General features: G+C 28.7%; 1 protein-coding gene across 1 annotated transcript; it reads right to left on the bottom strand.

Annotated features, from left to right (window-relative positions):
• Nucleotides 1-8,838: 8,838 nt before the first annotated feature.
• LOC128962489 (zinc finger protein SNAI2-like) lies at nt 8,839-11,294 on the bottom strand. The gene is made up of 3 exons (XM_054308863.1): nt 11,138-11,294; nt 9,144-10,100; nt 8,839-9,077 (listed from the first exon to the last, which is right to left on the bottom strand). Exons 1-3 carry the CDS (start codon nt 11,292-11,294, stop codon nt 8,839-8,841), a joined length of 1,353 nt encoding a protein of 450 aa, XP_054164838.1.
• Between the last annotated feature and the right edge of the window lie 7,084 nt (nt 11,295-18,378).

Raw genomic sequence — 18,378 nt, 5'->3', positions numbered from 1 at the left:
ATAAACATACTGTACTGTACTGTGCTGTCCATAGATAGGCAAAACCAAAAAAAATAATATACAAATGAAAAAAAGTATATAAACTTTATATGTATGGCTAATCAGTGGAAATGTTTATATAAAGCTAAAGTGTGCAAATGTTGACTGCATTGTTAAGGATGTGATGCAAACATTAATTGATGCACTTTATGTTGATATGACTTACTTTGGGAAGAGTAGTATATATATATAAACAGCTGTTATAAGCTGTCCTTTCCTGACAAGTAATGTTCACATAAATAGTCGTATGAATGGATAGTATATTCTTGGTATTCATGAGTGCTCTTCTCCGTCACTGTTGATGACGACTTCTCAAAAAATAGGGGGACATCTGTGTAGTCAATGTTATGGTAGTTATATAAGTAATATTTGTGTGTAGGAATTCATGTTATGTACACATATATATCTAAAATAATAATAATAATAATAAGAGTAGATATAAAAAACATTATTGAGTGAATCGTGTGAATGTATATTATGTATAGTATATATTATATATTCATATAATATATAAACTTTATATATATATATAGAGTGAAAGTTAAAGAAATGTCATAAAGAGTTGAAGTGCACTACTGTATATAAATTTGATATACAAATACTAGTATATATATATATATATATACCTATATTTATTATAGTATAGTATATAAAATAGTTCTATGATTTCAATACATATAACATGAGAATTGAATGCACTTTTTCGTGTTATATCTTATAGTAGTGTCGGTGCTTAGATCTTACGGTGCTTACGGTGCAGCTGTTCTCATATTCCATAACAAGAGGGTTGTCGTATTCTCTTTCTCTCTTATTGTCATTACATTTCTCTCTCACTTTTTTTTATCAATTTTGACACTATCTATAGGTAATGTTGTATGAATTTACATGTATTACCACTAATATAAGTAGTGAAATCAAATAGAAATGACTATAATATGATGACTAGAATAAGTGGGAATTAATGGATGAGCCCGAGTCCAGGTCACCAGTCGGTGAACCAATGTTTGGTCAATCGCTACAATGATTTTCAATGGCATCATTGCATTGCTTTTTTGACTATTTTGTTGCCAATACCTATAAAATACAATAAATAACTATTTGAGTTGTTATTATATTAGATGTGCCATTCATAGGATGAGTGAATATAAGTAATGTAATGTAAATTAGATGCTCGAAATAACACTTAAAAGGCTGTAATCAATCACTTCCTACCCGTCCATTGCATTCTTGTCCGAAGTGTTGCTCTTTCTGATGCCAATACCACACATCTCTACATATCCTTCCCATAAATGATGGATACCTTTCTTAAAATATATATTCAAAATGTATTATACATATATGTTTGAGAATCTGTTAATCTATTGTGTGCTAACTTTACTTGATTTAAACTTTTTAACCAAATTTATTGATGCGCTATCTCTTCAATAAGCCATACATTTGTTGTGCCTTTTATCACATGTTATGTCAAGTTGTTTGTAATTGTAAAACATGTTCACAAATAATCACAGGAAACTGGTATTCAGTTTATTAATCAGTTGAAACAAATTTGTTAAACACATCGTTTTGGCTCAAAGAGACTCATTGATTGTATTTTAAAGCACATTAATCGTAGGATTAGTTGCAAAACATTAGGTTTTGATAGAAATTAAGAAAATTTGTCGCCAAATGTGAGATTAAATAACGGCTTATCAGGGATTTTGAATCAAACCTTGTGTTTGTTAGAAGAGTGCAGATGTCAAAGCATTTTCTTATATAAATTTCTCATATAAAGCAAATGTTATATAAATGTGTGCATAAAGTCATAGAAAGCAATTGAAATTCCTTATTGAAGCCCTTTCTATAAATTATGTCATAAAAACTTTTGAAACTCGTGCGAGCATTCATTTCATTGCATTAACACATATAATATCTATGATACTCACACATACACACACACATATATATATATATATTGATATATACTCATATTTTACAAATATATATTTATAGTATACATATACATTATGTACCATTTATACAATGAGACCAAAACACATCCCAAATCTATAAATCAATGTTTGAGTCACGCCTGTTATGCAATACTTTATTTGTTATATAATTCAATGGTATAATCAGTGAAACACTTTAATAGCAACATAAATACCGATACATAACATATTGTAAAATATATGTTTCATAGAAGACATTCATTGATTGCTTTCTTAATAATCTTTTTATGCTTTAAATGAATAAAAATTCAGTTTTAATGAATTATCAATACATAAGTTATATGACTTTAACACTATTTAATACAATAATAGCAAAGAGCATAACGAAAGAATACATTTATCACTTTTTAAAAACTATTTAAACCATTTCTAATAAAAATTTATCATTTTATGTATTGAAAGCAAATAAATACAAATTCATTGAAATATCATACTTTTAAAGGAATATCATTGACTAAATAATAGAAGAAAAAATAGTTAGAGTGGCAACTCTTATAACAATTTTCTTTAAGTAAACTAAATTGAGATCCGAAGAAAAAGTGAATTTTAAGGTCAAAACAGTATTGGTTGTCATGAAAACACTTTTTTGACATTTTCTCATACATTTTCCCAATGATTTCCCTGTCTTTTGTATTATTTTCGGGGCCTTTTGTCAATCACAACCTGTCCTTTCAATATACAGGTGTAGTTCAGCCAAAATCGCACTAAATCTTAACAAACACCACTTCTCTCTCCCTTTTCTGTGTATCTCTTGTGAGGGTCAGAGCCATTCAAAAGCACTTTTGGACATATTTTTAAAGAACAGGACTCAGGGAGAGGTCACTGTATCTCCTGCTTACCGGTCAGCAAGTGATCATAGATTCAATGGTTTAATATACTCAGTATATCATCACTTTTGATTATACAGTAGTCATCATTTATTCGCTAATAAATAAGTTTATATATATATCTGTTCTGTCATTTACTTATAGTTATACACTCTTTTAATTATTACATAGTTTTGTATCACTTTTAGTTATTTATAAATTTAATGAGTAATTCCTACATTTATGATATCAAACTTGTTTAATAAATTGCTAATTTAATGCTTAAATAAGTTCTAACACAAATTACTGTAATTGATTTGTTTTAATTTTGATAAAGTTATTTACAAAGCATATAATTTTTGATATAATAGTAAAATAAGTATCTTCAATGTTAATTAAAATGATTAATAACCGATCAAAATATAGTGCGCCAAATGTCGTGACTTTAAACTGAATACTTAATCATATTATTTAAAAATTACCACTTCTGGCACTTTTTGTAAATATATATATATATAAATGAGAACATAATAAATGTATTTATCATTTATTACTGTAATTACAAATATATTAATACATCAAACTATTAATAAAAATATGTATTACTTTTAAAAGTCAAGTTTAAGTAAATAAAATTATCATAAATTCGTGAGTTTGTGAATAACATTTAGTAAATTATATTGTATTTTGTTTTTTATATAATATTAATTTAATAAATTTAATTTCAAAAATAAATATTGTAGTAATGTGTTGTCAATTAACCGATTTGACATATAATACTAATACTACTTATAATATACTCATTTATAAGTGAATTATGGGAAAAATTTAAAAATATTTTCAAACTACAAATATTAATAAATATAAAGCTATATGTATGCTATGTATGTATAGTTGAGAGTATGGTTTATGTGAAAGTATAATACAATATTTGATATTTACAATAAAAAGCTCATTGAAGCGCATCAATCATAAGCATATTTATGTATATATTCTTTACCTACAATTTGAGGCAAAGGGGGAAATGATGATAAAGTATAGTCTCATCTTTTTTGCATAACATAACGCATCCCAAACCATCTGCACAGTTATACTACCTTTTCATACAATTGCTTCAAATAGCATATGCCTTACCTTTTCTTATACGAGATATCAAAGAAAAACATATCTCACACAATATTTGCTTCATTTTCAGTCCATTGATTCAAATTAAGTTCAATTTTTATACCATATAATAGAAAATCACGCAATCCTTTGGTATACATTATTTGTATTCAATATGTTTGAACATAAATTAAGGCTATAAATTAAATATCCATTTTTTACAAAACTTATGGTTTTATCAATTATAATAATTCAATATATTATATAATGAATTAGTATAATAATTCATAGTTTATACTACTATAAACACTGTTAGATATTATGGTCAACTTATGCTATTAATTATAATAATGACAATAAGTCATATTATATTAGCATTTTATGAAAAATATAATAAAACATTTATAGACAAATTGTTTGTTAAATATATAATAATAATGATGAAATAGCGGTCTCCTGTAGTACTATTGATATATAAAAAGTTGTGTCCTTTTATTAGGACAGTTGTGTTCAATTATAAAACCTACTCTAGAAGTGGACCAAATCTTTACAAATATTATATTCATAGAGTATTATACAGTATAATGAAAGTGTCCTGTAATACAAAAATGTTAAAAAAAAATCTCTTGAAATATATTTTTATTATAATGTAAATTCATTCCAATAGTTGGGGTCAAAAACATTTTAACTTTATTATATAGTAAGTGATGTCAGTGCAGGTGATCGGTGCTAATGGTAAACAAATATTTTTTTTATTAAATATTCTGTTAACTCATAGATAATATTTTTACTAAATAAAGTTTTGTATATCAAAATTGATGACAATTAAGCTCAGAATTCAGTAATAATTTAATAATTTTATCAACTGTTTAAACATTTAGATAATGTTATAATCATACTTTGTTACAGTTTATCTTCAATATACCGGTATATTGACTGTGATTGTCTGACTGACTGCACCTTATGAAGGGACGGACGGGTCTTTGCATTACATAAGATGAATCAGAAATATACTCATTTGACGGCACCGGTCGCTTACACCCTGACCTCAACGTTGCTTAGCCTTTAAAATACGTTTAATTCTATATGTATTTAAAAATTAAGGGAAAAAAGGAAAACCACTTCCTTTTCTTTGATTGAATGAAATACTATAGATTTTCAATGTTATTACAATATGTATGTATTATAGATATGTGGGTGATATACACAAAGCTATTGCCTGTATGTCGACACGTATCCAAACCCATAGGAGAAAGTGAACAAATATATCCAAATGAGTTTCCGGTCATATATGAGGGCCGGTATTGTGTGATAAAAACTATCCCTAATTTTTTTGTTTGTATTCGTTTTTGGCAAAAATTATGAACAATAATAGCAATAATTTATATTTGATTATAAGTTTTGTCTCTCATTTACTTTCCATACCAATGAACTTTGTGACCAATGCTTTATGAATAACACTAATTCTATGAGAATTTTGACATTAAAACCACTTTTTTCACTAATGGCTTGTAATTTGTTTGTTTTGTTATTGTAATTACGTTATCGTATGACAGTTACGAACAATAATAAGATCTACTATACGATACCATTGATACCATTGATACCATTGATATCATAGATAAATGATTACTTTTTAAGTACATTTTTTTAACTTATCAAATCTGTCTATAATTTTAAATTATGACACACTTTAATGGCATATATGCACTGATTATACTGTATATTACATTTCAGATTATGTATATTTTTTGATAATAGCGTTTACATAAACAACAATTTTTGTATCCGTTATAACTTTCTGGTCATCAAATACTGTAGTCATGAATCACAAATTATATAATATATCAATCATCAAACTACAGTATATATAATTTTTTAATATAATTTATATACAGTATAATTAGTTATTTTTTAAAATACTACTTAATAACGGATTGAATATTTGTTAATTAAAAAATATATTAAACTGTATATAAATAAAATATTATAATTATTTATTATTCTTATGTCTTTATGGTTGTATGAATGAATGTAGTATTTAACAACCAATTAATTGATATAATATCATAAACTGTTTGTGACATATTATACTATATATACAATAGTATAGGACATAATTTAAGATTCAAAAGTAGATATAAGTGTATGAATTGATAAATTTAGGTAAATTAATCAAACTTTTTGAGTCTGATTGTATAAATATAGAACTATAAGGGCACCCGATATGTGTTTGTTATAAGTTAAATGCAAATTATGCTAAAAAGGTATTCAATGTTTGCTAAACTCGACAAATACAGTGTTGAAGAGTCCTCTCATAGACTGACTCACACTCTCAACAAAATGTGTCTCATCTGAGAAATCGTTTGATTATTCAATACCTCAACGGGATATTGAAAATAAAGATTTTCTTCCTTTTTATTATAAATAAAATATTATCTTTTGAGTCATTTTGGCTCTAAAGGAAATGCGGGTATATTTTTCATTTTATATTTTAATCCAAATAACCAGTATTTGCATTTTAACATATTTTTGTATAAAAAACTTCAACATTCAACAAAGTACCGGTATACTAAAATTTAGCAAAACTCACATTTGTACCTTAAATAAACTGATTTATTGATTGATAAATATAGAATTCATAATTTATTTAAAAAATATATTTGATTTTATTTAAATAAAATTAATATTGTTAAACAATTTAATAGAGTTTTTTAATTTTATCTCAATTTTTAAATATGTACCATACTATATAATAAGATTAAATTACAAGCACTTTATAATTTATTTGAATGACATAACACAAAACATATTCATATAGAATAAACAACATAAACACAATTGTTGTATAGTTTTTTTTTATCATTGAATACGATATCTCATTTGCTGTATCTCTATATCTTATATTATTTGTGACATTGAATAACAAGCACTCAAACTGTGATTGGAAAATATTTGAAAAAAATATATAATAAACTACATTATAATATATATATATATATATATATATATATATATATATATATATATATATATATATATATATGTGTATATGAATATACAATTTGTGAGAAAACTCATGTCTTATATTGTTTGACATCTTTTCGTTTTACACTTCAATTGCAATCCGAGGAAAGGGTTGAGTATTGCTTTTGTATGATATTTGCTTAACATTTGTTTGACATTCATTTATTAAAATCAAAACTAAATTTTTAGGCTTTTAATATTTATGAATTTATATATAATACATATGAAGTATATATAAGAGTCTATTTTAGACCTACCTTTCAATCAAAACATACATTACTTTATAAGATATTAACAATATATCTCAGTGTGTGTTATTCAACCCTTACAGAGTTTCTTAGCTCTGTTAGCTCCCAAACTCAAGTATGAGATGAGAGGAAATAATAGACTAAAGGAAACAATACTATAATATGAAAATATGAGTACAGAGACTATGACTTAATAAATTTTGGACGCCTTTTGATTTATATGACCAGCTGTTAGACCCACAGGTGTAGTACATTATATAAATGTTTATAATAGTAATATAAAAGATAATTACATAAAAATTAAATAAATTTTTCAATTGTATCATTTTTTAAAAACATTTTTATTTAATGTACTATTAGTGATATACAAATAAAATGCCAAATAAATCAAATAAAAATATAATTTATATCAAACTTATATTACAAACATATTGAGCAAATTCAAGTAATTGTTAAGCACTTATATAACCGTGTGCTTTACAAAAAATATATAAATTTTTTTAACTTTATTAAAATAATTATATAAAAATATAAAATAAACGACTAGAAAACAAAAAAAAACTAAAAATAAACATTAAATAAATATGTTGTTTATATATTTTATATATGAATGAGACAAACATTAAAGTAGTTGTCATTACATTGTAGGCATCACACCTGTCCTTAATTATTATGTAATATCAATACAAATATAAACTTTGTGTGAAATTAACCTGTTTTTTATGATTATATGAATTGACTGCAAGATATTTAAAAACATTTCTTTTTATATGTTTTCTAAAAAAACTTTCCAAAGTTTTGCCAAAGATTTTCAGTGTTAATATAATGACCTTAAAGTTAATGTAAAATGTTTTTCAGTCAAATATATTGATATTATACTGTAGTGTTGTGTGGAGACTATGGTCAGTGCCTCACAAACACCAAACATCGTGACCTTAACGACAGGTGCTCAGCCAGTCCTTCCTAAGGCCTTACATTCTTCAATCTGAGCTCCTTATCATACATGAGCTGTTCGTCATTGTGTATAACAACTTATGTCTTAAAACATGTCCTGCTTTACAATTTTATTATTTCTTTTAACATTTTCTTATAATAAGAAATTTCTAACATATTAAAAAAATTATACGACATTTTATAACATTAATTATGTAAACATATATTTTTAAAAATATTTTATATATTTATAATATATAATTTTCTAGTATATTGTGTTAATTCAATATAAAATTGTGACCACAAAAATTGAATAACTTATATAAAATGTAATGAATAATATTTAAAAATATAGTTATATAAAACAATTAAATTAAATGTTTATAATGGATGGCACAATGAATTCACTCAGTTATGGTTAGATATTGTATTCAAATAATTCATTTATAATATAAACATTAATTTAAAACTTAATAAATAAATTTTTTTAAATGTGCATAATATAATATAAAATATTTAAATTATTAAATGATTTGTGTTACTTGAAATTTATATTACAATATATTGAATAAAATAATATTTATTAAAATATAGTAGCACTTGATGTTTAAGACTAGTCATCATAAAATATATGTATTTATATTTGTATATATACTGTATTTGTATATATGTTTGTATATATACTTTGAAGGACTACAATATTTTATGATTGGCACCGACACCACCAGTGACACCACCACCAGAACATCCGCCGTCTTCATGTTTGGTCAACAAAGACATTCGGGAAAATGTTTTGCTACAAGTTTTACAGCTATACTTCTTCACATCGGAATGAGTCTGTAGGTGTGCTCTAAGGTTAGAGCGATCGGCAAAAGCACGGCTACAGAACTCGCATTGGAAGGGCTTCTCTCCAGTGTGGGTACGGATGTGACCTATAATTACATAAACATATAATATTAATAATCAATTTTATTTAATAAATATATGTAATCAAATACCTTGCAATAACCACGGCCGAGAAAATGCTTTACCGCATAGTTTGCATTTACAGGGAAGGGTATGTGTCCTGATATGCATCTTAAGTGCACCCAATGAAACATATACTTTGTCACAATGTTTACAACTAAACTGTTTTTTAGTTTGAGTTGAACAGTGATATTCTTGATGTTTAGAGAGACCACTGAATGTTGAGTAACTTTTATTGCAATCCGTACAGTGATATCGGGTGGCACTAACTTCTGATCCATTTATAGGTTTTCGTTGTTTTAAATTTTTGTCTACTTTTTGGGATTCATTTGAAACAACTGAACCTCCAGAGTGAACACTTCCTCTTCCAGAATCATCGGATCCATTAAGACTGGGTGTGGGAGAAGACATAGTAGTCTTAAGAGACAACTGTTCGGTCCAATTGGATAAGTATTGCGGTCTATATTCTGAATGAATTGGAGATATGACTACATTTCTACTGTGACTCGACTCAAGAATACTTGGGTTATAATTATTGGCATTTCCTATACGTTCTGAACGAAGAATAGGTGTTTGTGGCGGTGATATCGGGTAATCGAGATGTCTGTTCTGGTAATATAATGATGAAGTGGACAATATGTTCTTGTTTTCATTATATCCATTATAACCAAAACCAAATGTAACAAATGGTGCGGATGTCGGCAAATGTCGGCTTATATGATGCGGTGATGAGGGAGACAAACGATGATTTGAATTAATTGTTTCCAGTGGTATGAGCGCTGGTTTTGTCAAATCGGTACCAATTTGACCATTTGGTGAATAATTGTATGGAGACAAACACTTTGTGCTCAGGGGATGAATATATGGGATATCCCGGTAATGAGGACTTGGATATGATTTGATATCTTTTGTTTTTTCATGTTTTACATCAATGTTTGTCTCTTTTAATAAATGTGTTTTAATGCTCAGATCGTAGGGTCCCTTTCCATCTAATAAACCAATAATTTATAATTTAATACTTAAGTTACTATTATCTTAATTTATATATTATTTAATAAACTATATAAATTAATTTGTAATAATTTAGCTAAAAATGATTACATATTAAAATCATAGCTAAACTATGGTATATTTAGAAACATATTTTATTATATTTATATTTACTTTAGATAAATTGCTGCATATTTTATTATAAATTAAAAGTATAAAGTGCTGTAAACTAAAAGTGCAATAAATTTCTAACTAAAGACTAATACACTTGTAATGGCAATAATAAACTAATCACATTAAATACAATTATCTTTGAAATATATCAGTTGTTTTTTGGTTATTTTAGTTATGTTTCACACCTTGTAGTAGACGTGTGTCTGGCAGCTGCCTGTGCCGCCTGTGTTAAGATTTACCTGTCACTCAAAATTTTATGCTATACTCAATATCTGTCTACACTTTTAACTGTATTAATATCTTTGATATGTCTCTCATCTCACTCACTGATTACAGTATATTCAAGTGGTATTTATTTGTGAAACAGAGCTAAACTGTTTAGGACTGGTAACTGTTAGGCAGGTGTTGGTTGATCTCTAATATGTGTAATATATGTGAGTGTGCTATGGGTTACTGAAAATTTTGAATTTATTCTAACGATTTTACATTGAATGTCATATAACAAACAGTTTTATATGATATTCACAAAAAAATTACTATAAAATTGTGTTTTTATTTATATATTTAGATTAAAATTATTGAAATTAATTTCTATATAAAATTATGGTCACAAATGTGACAAAACAAGAGAGTAAGGCTGGCTTTTAGACTAAAGTCGGCACAACTATTAGCGTAAATATGACTGTCCTTCGCTATTGAGGTCAACATTTATCTTAAACTTTGTCAAAATCTTTGTTTATTTAACATTTGCAAAAACACTTATAAAGTTTAGCATTAATACACTTTATAGTACTTCGACAATAAAGTAGTGACGCAAAGCATAGATAAATAATGAACAAAATGTTTGATATATATTACATACCATTTGAAAAATCGATGACATTTTTGTTAGTGTCGTTAGATTTGGAAAGACTATTCTCGTCATCAGTACATCCATTGGTTGGTGAGGTATTGGCGTTGGCCGTGGAGGTGCCCATCAGTTTAGAGGACTTCTTCTTGATTAGAAATGAACGGGGCATTGTTGGCACTGTAGGTTTGTGCTATCAATGGTCACACAATTTTGGCACTAGAAGTATATGGGATGATGTGATTAACTTATATACTATAATCACTAATAGATATAGTGATACACAACTCGTATATAAAATAAATTTGTTTAAACACAACTGTTGTGAACACTTTGAGATGTGAGAGTCAAATGATGACTGCAATCGGTAGGCGCTGTGTATATATATACTGAATAACAACTGAGTCCAGCGGTATTCATAAAACAGGCAGCAGTAACATAGGCAGGTGGACGGCATGTTTGGCCCAACCACATCCCAACTCACTGTAAGGCCGATCCAATCACCACTCAGGTATTCATTTATGCCCCTTAAACAACTCTCCTCTATCCCTCTCTGCTTATAACAGCTGCTCTCTTTTCTCTCTCTCTCTCTCTCTCTCTCTCTCTCTCTCTCTCTCTCTCTCTTACTCACTCACTCACTAACTCACCCATTTATTTATCCAGTAACTGACTAACTCACTCACTCACACACAACATCACAGCAAATGCTTTTAACTTACTTTTCTGAGAGGAAAGTAATGGAAAAGCGACCAAAAATAGTGACAATAGAGTATTTGGTAATACTTTTGAGACATTATTGGGATAACAGCAATAAGTCTCATTCAATTACATTTATAACTTTCAATACTGACTGATAAGTTAGTAATAAGTATTACTACGTCAAACTACAGGTGCAAAATCTCATTTGTTATAATTAAAATAAACCATAATTAAAAGATTTTACATAAGCATAAAATATAGCTTAACATTATTAGCAAATATTTAAATAAAGTTTAGCATTTCTATACCAATCTGTTAGGCTTTTATTGGATTTTATTATATTATATTTTTTTTGACTAATCAACGGTTAACAAAATAAATGTCACTTTTTATACGAATTACTGTTTAAATATACAATATATTGATTTTTATGAATACCTTTATTCAATCCGTGGGAAGTTTTATAAATTCATTGCATTTTATTATATGAACACTCTTTGACTAAGATTTGATGGCATTTGCGGTCTATTGGATCCAAACGTCGATATGTGGAACAAACTATTACTATAATACTACTACTACTAGTAGTAGTAGTCAACCCTTTAGGGATCCATCATTTTATTGACAGCACAGTTATGTATATTAAAATGCATATCAAAGTGAATGATAAAAAGAGTTTACTTTATAAAATGGTTGCACAGATGGTCTCATGTTATGGCGTAAGTATTATCTTCTTGTTTCACATTATGACACAATTTCTTTAGTATAAAAAAGAGACGAATAATGACTGAATTCAGTGATCAATATTCATCTCAAGCCATTCAAGTCATTTCCACATGAATTGAATGAACAAAAACACTATACACACAACAATATGACATTACTGTATACACTATACGCACTATTGCATTGTGTGTGTGTGTGTGTGTGTGTGTGTGTGTGTGTGTGTGTGTGTGTGTGTGTGTGTGTGTGTGTGTGTGTGTGTGTGTGTGTGTGTGTGTGTGTGTGTGTGTGTGTGTGTGTTTGGCACATCCCTGTGTATTAGAGGCACAACACAGTAGAAAAGCGGCACAATTATCCCTTACTATACGGTGCTTACCTTTTCTTAAGCAACAACAGTGTATATCTTAAATCTTTGTGAGAAGACTCGCCAATATATCTCTCGACTGTCTCACAAAATGTAGTAAAACTTTACTAAATTTACTTTTACTTTTCAAGGTAAGGGTCAGAAAAAGGTCAATGAATTAACAGGTTTCGACATTTTTGTTAGGAGTGGCCACTGGTCTGATCAAACACTAGAGAGAGAGAGAGAGAGAGAGAGAGAGAGAGAGAGAGAGAGAGAGAGAGAGAGAGGAAAGTACTCCTTTGAACACTAATGATATTATTATTATAGTTATGGACTAATAATAGGCAACTGAAACAACATATATATCTCATATTAGACTAGTGGTCAGTAACTAACAACTAAATTTATATACAGGTATATAACAGGTGGTATTTTATTATAATTTTTAATACTATATTTCATTAAATAAAATTAACAAAAATATTTTAACATTACAATTTAATGAGTCCTAACCTAACATAATGTTACAATTGTAATATTAAAGCCCATAAAATACTGAACACTAAATTTTAAGTATATTTTGAATGTTTACTTAATATGTGGTCGAAATAATCTATCAGAAAGTCTATACAAACGGCTAAAAAGAGGCTAAAGTATCGATAGAGTAGTACAAAGAATAAATAATTTGAAGATATTATGTGCTATAATTCAGTCGTTATAATAGTAAAAATCATGTTTTTCACAGGCATTCCTGAGTGGGTATGTCGTCAAAAAAATAGTAGAGAACCTGCTATTCTATTATTCTCGGCACTGGAATTTCAATTCTTTATTTAACATATACATACCTAACCGTCCCTCCCAGTCCTTTCCATCATTATAAAAGCTAAAAGATTTCTTGGTTGTGTGTTTGTGTGTCAATGATTTACACGACAATACAACAGATATATATTGAAATATATGTTAGATTTTTTTAGTCATATAAAAGAAATAGACAATTGAGAGAGTGGTCACCAATGGACATGACATCAAATATTTCTTATTTCAATTTAGGGAATCACTGCTGGATTCTAGACTCAAGTTAGAAAACAAGTGGATATTTAAACAAAAAATATTTGCTATCAATTTTTGTTGACACCAACATTATAAACAAATATTTTCAATGTATTAGTTTTCAATTTTTATATTTTACTTTACTTTATAACTTTAATATTTTCTAATACAGTTAATACCTGTATTAGTATTATACGGTTTATATTCTCCACTTTGCATATCAGCTATTATGCAAAAGATTGAAGCAAAAAATTATTTTATTTGTTGCAATTCATGGGTTATATAACCATTGAAACGGTTATCTTTATTAATCACACATTTTTATCGACAAACCTTTTGGTAAAACGTTGAGAAATATTTCTTTAACAATCAGTGCGGACACAGATTCAGTGTAGCATATGGTCCCTAAAGAGTCGGTGCATTATCTAAATTACTTCCCTAAAGATTTATTCAAAAATGTTATATACGTTAAGACATATCTTTTTTATGATAGATATATAGCTAAATGTGAGGCAATCGGGAGGATATTACAATAGGCAGTGCACTGCATTTATACACTAAATATACTGTATATAAGATATATAATATATTGTATGCATTACTTGGAAAGACTGTATTGGACTGTAAGGTGCATAGCATTCCTCAGTTAAGTCCAACGGAAGAGTAACTTATGTATTGAAACTACAATAAGATTGTTTGAGTTGAGGGTCACAATCAGGTAGAGGCAGGACATGAACAATATGTTGGTATATGTGAAGGACAAAGTGTATGACTGAAGTGAAAAGCTTACCTGTGCTTACATTTGAGGTTTTTCACAACAACTTATAATACTTTCGAATAGAAGAATTTGTATGCTTTAAAAAAAAAAGAGCGCACCTGTCGATGATGGCGTTCCCCTCCCCACACCAATACAGTCAACATTGCTTAAGATGATAATACTGGCATTGAATATACTTGTGTGCGATCGATATCTTCGAGAAAAATTACTCGAGAAAACAACAAAATTTAATACCAATCTTATTGTTAAGCAAAGTCTCATAAGTGGACCTCACAGTCAAATAACAATCACAAGACAAGGATTGGGACACAATCTTTAAACTTAACCTGTTTTTGCTCTTTTTATTTAATAAAAAAAAACTTCAAACTGTGTTAGCTTTAGTTTGTTTGACCAATGCATTGGTAAATGTTATTTGAATTTATTATTGATTTGTTTAAGTTGTTGGTCTGACATAGACTGACTATACTTTAGTTTTTGAGGTAAAAATAAGTATTTTAAGTCTTCCGCTGGAAGTAATGTTCACCTGTTTTTGGCTTTCAATTTGGCGACCCTTTTGTTGTATATCTATAGATGTACTCCCATTCCTTTTCCGGATATTATGGTTCAATAACTTAAAGCAAAGTTTCTTAGAGAAGCACAAAGAAAACGATTGAAAGGCAATCGACCCGATTTACGGATACATATTATATTATATGTGATTGTTATGAACATTAGCTTATGAGTAGTTAAGAAAACTATAGTTGAGGTCAGGGCTAATCACCGCTTAATATACAAAAAAACCTTAAGCGAGTAAAAAAGTTTTAACCAAATTCTGGTTAACTAATAAAAATAATTCATTGTTTTATACTTATACTCTCAACCTGTCGCTCCCCGGGATAGAGAGAGAGAACGAGTATAGTTTAGGGTATCAATGAGTGTGTTTATGTGTGTGAGTGAGTAAGTATAGTGTGTGGTGCGCCTCATATTTTGCAATTTGATGGTCAGGTGTTCAAAGAGTAGTAATAGTGTTTTAGGCACTTCTATTACAGTCATTATAGTGTTATGTCTTAGGGTTTGGAGATTTAAAGGCTAAACTCAATAATTGAGAAAATACTTGTCAGTCACGGCAGGGGTACAACTGAGCTATAGTTGGACTCTGCAAACAAGGCCGACGTCTTCAATGGCACTCATGTTATGATGATTGTGTGATTCAAGAGAAGTCATAAAATTCTTATGACAACAAAAAATACATACAATTTATACTGTTTTTTGAGAGTCAACCTGTATTACTGATAAAGAGAAGGCATTCATTAAATTTTAGTAATAAATTCGGCAAATAATTAGTGATTCCAGTCACTCATGAGGGCAGTCATGTTGACGCGTGCAAAACAGGTGGTCTTCAATAATCTATACTTTCATATCTATTTGCATTCAAATAACCACTACATCTATAGCCAGACAAACATCAGTTCAGTTTTTTCTTAGACTCCTATATTTCCTTTAGTCCTTAAGTCATCTCACTATCAAAGTTACGATAACTCCTTTTCTACTGAATAACCAGTTAAGGCACTACTCATACTTGTGCTTCAATGTGAGGTCATTTGAGCACAAATAATGCCATCAGTCAGAAGTTATATACAGTATATATAACAGAATATATACTGCATTAAGAAATATAATTCTATATTATAGATATATACATAAAAATATATTTTAAAAATTAAATATATAATTTAATGTTTTAGCTTTAATCTATATTTATGATATTTATTTATCGATTTAAATTCATAAGTTTGTAGTTTAGATATTAAGCATAGTGTGAATATCATAAACGGTTAGTTATATAAAATCATTGAACAAACATAGGTTTGGTCTGAAAAGTACGTTAGCGTTGCGCACCAGAAGCGTGATTTACAGGCGCACAGACCTACAAATTAAGGTTATATCAAGTTTTCACTCCCATATGCTATACAAGTGATGCTCACATTGGATATCATGTAATTTAAATGAAAATACAATATCTGTTGGAAAACAAAAGCAAATGAAGTGTAGACTTAACTATTGGGACAAATGAAGCGAAATTCCTATTGAGTGCATAAATACATTACAATATATATATTAAAGTAATAATATATATATATATATATATATACAGTATATGAGGGCTATATGTGAGCATTTGGCAGGACTTGCACTGACAGGTGGTTTTCTTTGAGGCTCAAGTAGTATAATGAGAGCCCCTCCAGTGTACACTCAAGAAAGTCTTGTGTCGGCTACAGCTGCTGCACGCGCCCAGTGCTAACACAAGCAGTGCTTGTAAGCACTGGCACGTACAGAAACACCAAGAAAATGCGTGCAACAAATAAACATAATGTATACACTGTGTACATTCAGTAAATATATATTTATACCTTATATAGTACATAGACTAACAATGTTGCACCGGTAGTCTAGTGAAGAATATGGATGAATTAGTTGGAGAAGCAAACACTTGGCTCCATATGTCACGATCGGAAGCGTGGCCACAGTTCCAACCATTCATTGAAATAAAGAGTGGCCACGTGTTGCTCATATTATACACATTCAGATATGTTGTCTCATATCTAACCCAAAACCAGGTGAAAACATTTCACTTCTTATGCTTCAATCAATTATTAGTTTTTTAAGTCATAAGCCGTCACTGTTGTGTTAGTGCACCAGTAGAGCACTGCCTCTCAATGTATTAATTTGAGTGCTAATACCAGGTGCATCTCTTTTATATATATACGGTATATATCTCTTATCTATTTAAACTTAAAGTCTATTTATTGATAACCTTACACTTAAAATGTTTTGCCTTGAATTTTATACAAATGATAATACAGTGTCAAAGGACTTGTATTTCATTTAAAAAGCGTGATATTGTTGTAAAACAAATCACAATTTATTAAATGATTGAAACACCCAAAACAAAAGATGCTTTCAAAAACAACTGTAAATTACTATTAAATATAGCCGGGAATGGTATGGACTATGTCTATGGTCTATGTCTCGCCATATCGGCCTAATTGCTCAGCTCTTAGCAGTCGTGATGAATCAGAAATACATTTTAAGATTAATTTTAGTTGTATTACAGTATCCCATAATATCCCTAATTGATAGGTCAATACAATACAGTGTATTAATGCAATTACAAAGAAGAAATACATAAATATATTGATATTATGTATTATTGATAAATACATGGAAATGCATTAAAAAACATTAGACACTGGAAACAAACAAATATGAATTTATATCTAATTTATTTAAAATCTCAAATATCATATTTGCGGCACATGTCGTTAATTTGACTATTGTTCATATATTTCCTTCAATTTTTGTTAGCCTGTATGTCATAGCTGTCAATACAACTGAACGGATGCATTACCGACGGAATGAGAGAACAGGAGATGAGGAATATATGCTAAGCTGAGGGTTGATATGGTATAGTGCCGTATAGTATGGTGTTTTGGTGTACAGTGCAACTATATATATATGGGCTCATAAATGGTAAGTGCAATCAATTGTGTTATATATTATATTTACCATAAACTTTGGTTGACTGTACTCTCACCTGCTCTCAACTGGTGATGTTATGAGTATATGGAGTAGAGTCTAGAGAGAGGGGCAGCTGAACGTTGAAACAAGCGATAAAGTTTTGAG

The sequence above is a fragment of the Oppia nitens genome, unplaced genomic scaffold, assembly GCF_028296485.1.
Source record: "Oppia nitens isolate AA-2021 unplaced genomic scaffold, nextdenovo-longstitch-racon4-pilon3 scaffold6_pilon_pilon_pilon, whole genome shotgun sequence".
In the NCBI taxonomy this organism is placed as follows: Eukaryota; Metazoa; Arthropoda; class Arachnida; order Sarcoptiformes; family Oppiidae; genus Oppia; species Oppia nitens.
The sequence above is the reverse complement of the archived record's forward strand: the minus strand, read 5'-3'. Positions and strand labels throughout refer to the sequence as shown.

Coding starts and splice junctions, on each gene's coding strand:
- LOC128962489 (XM_054308863.1), bottom strand. CDS start 11,294: ATGCCCCGTTCATTTCTAATCAAGAAGAAGTCCTCTAAACTGATGGGC. Junction 10,101..11,137: donor TGTCATCGATTTTTCAAATG/GTATGTAATATA, acceptor TTGGTTTATTAG/ATGGAAAGGGACCCTACGAT. Junction 9,078..9,143: donor TCGGCCGTGGTTATTGCAAG/GTATTTGATTAC, acceptor ATGTAATTATAG/GTCACATCCGTACCCACACT.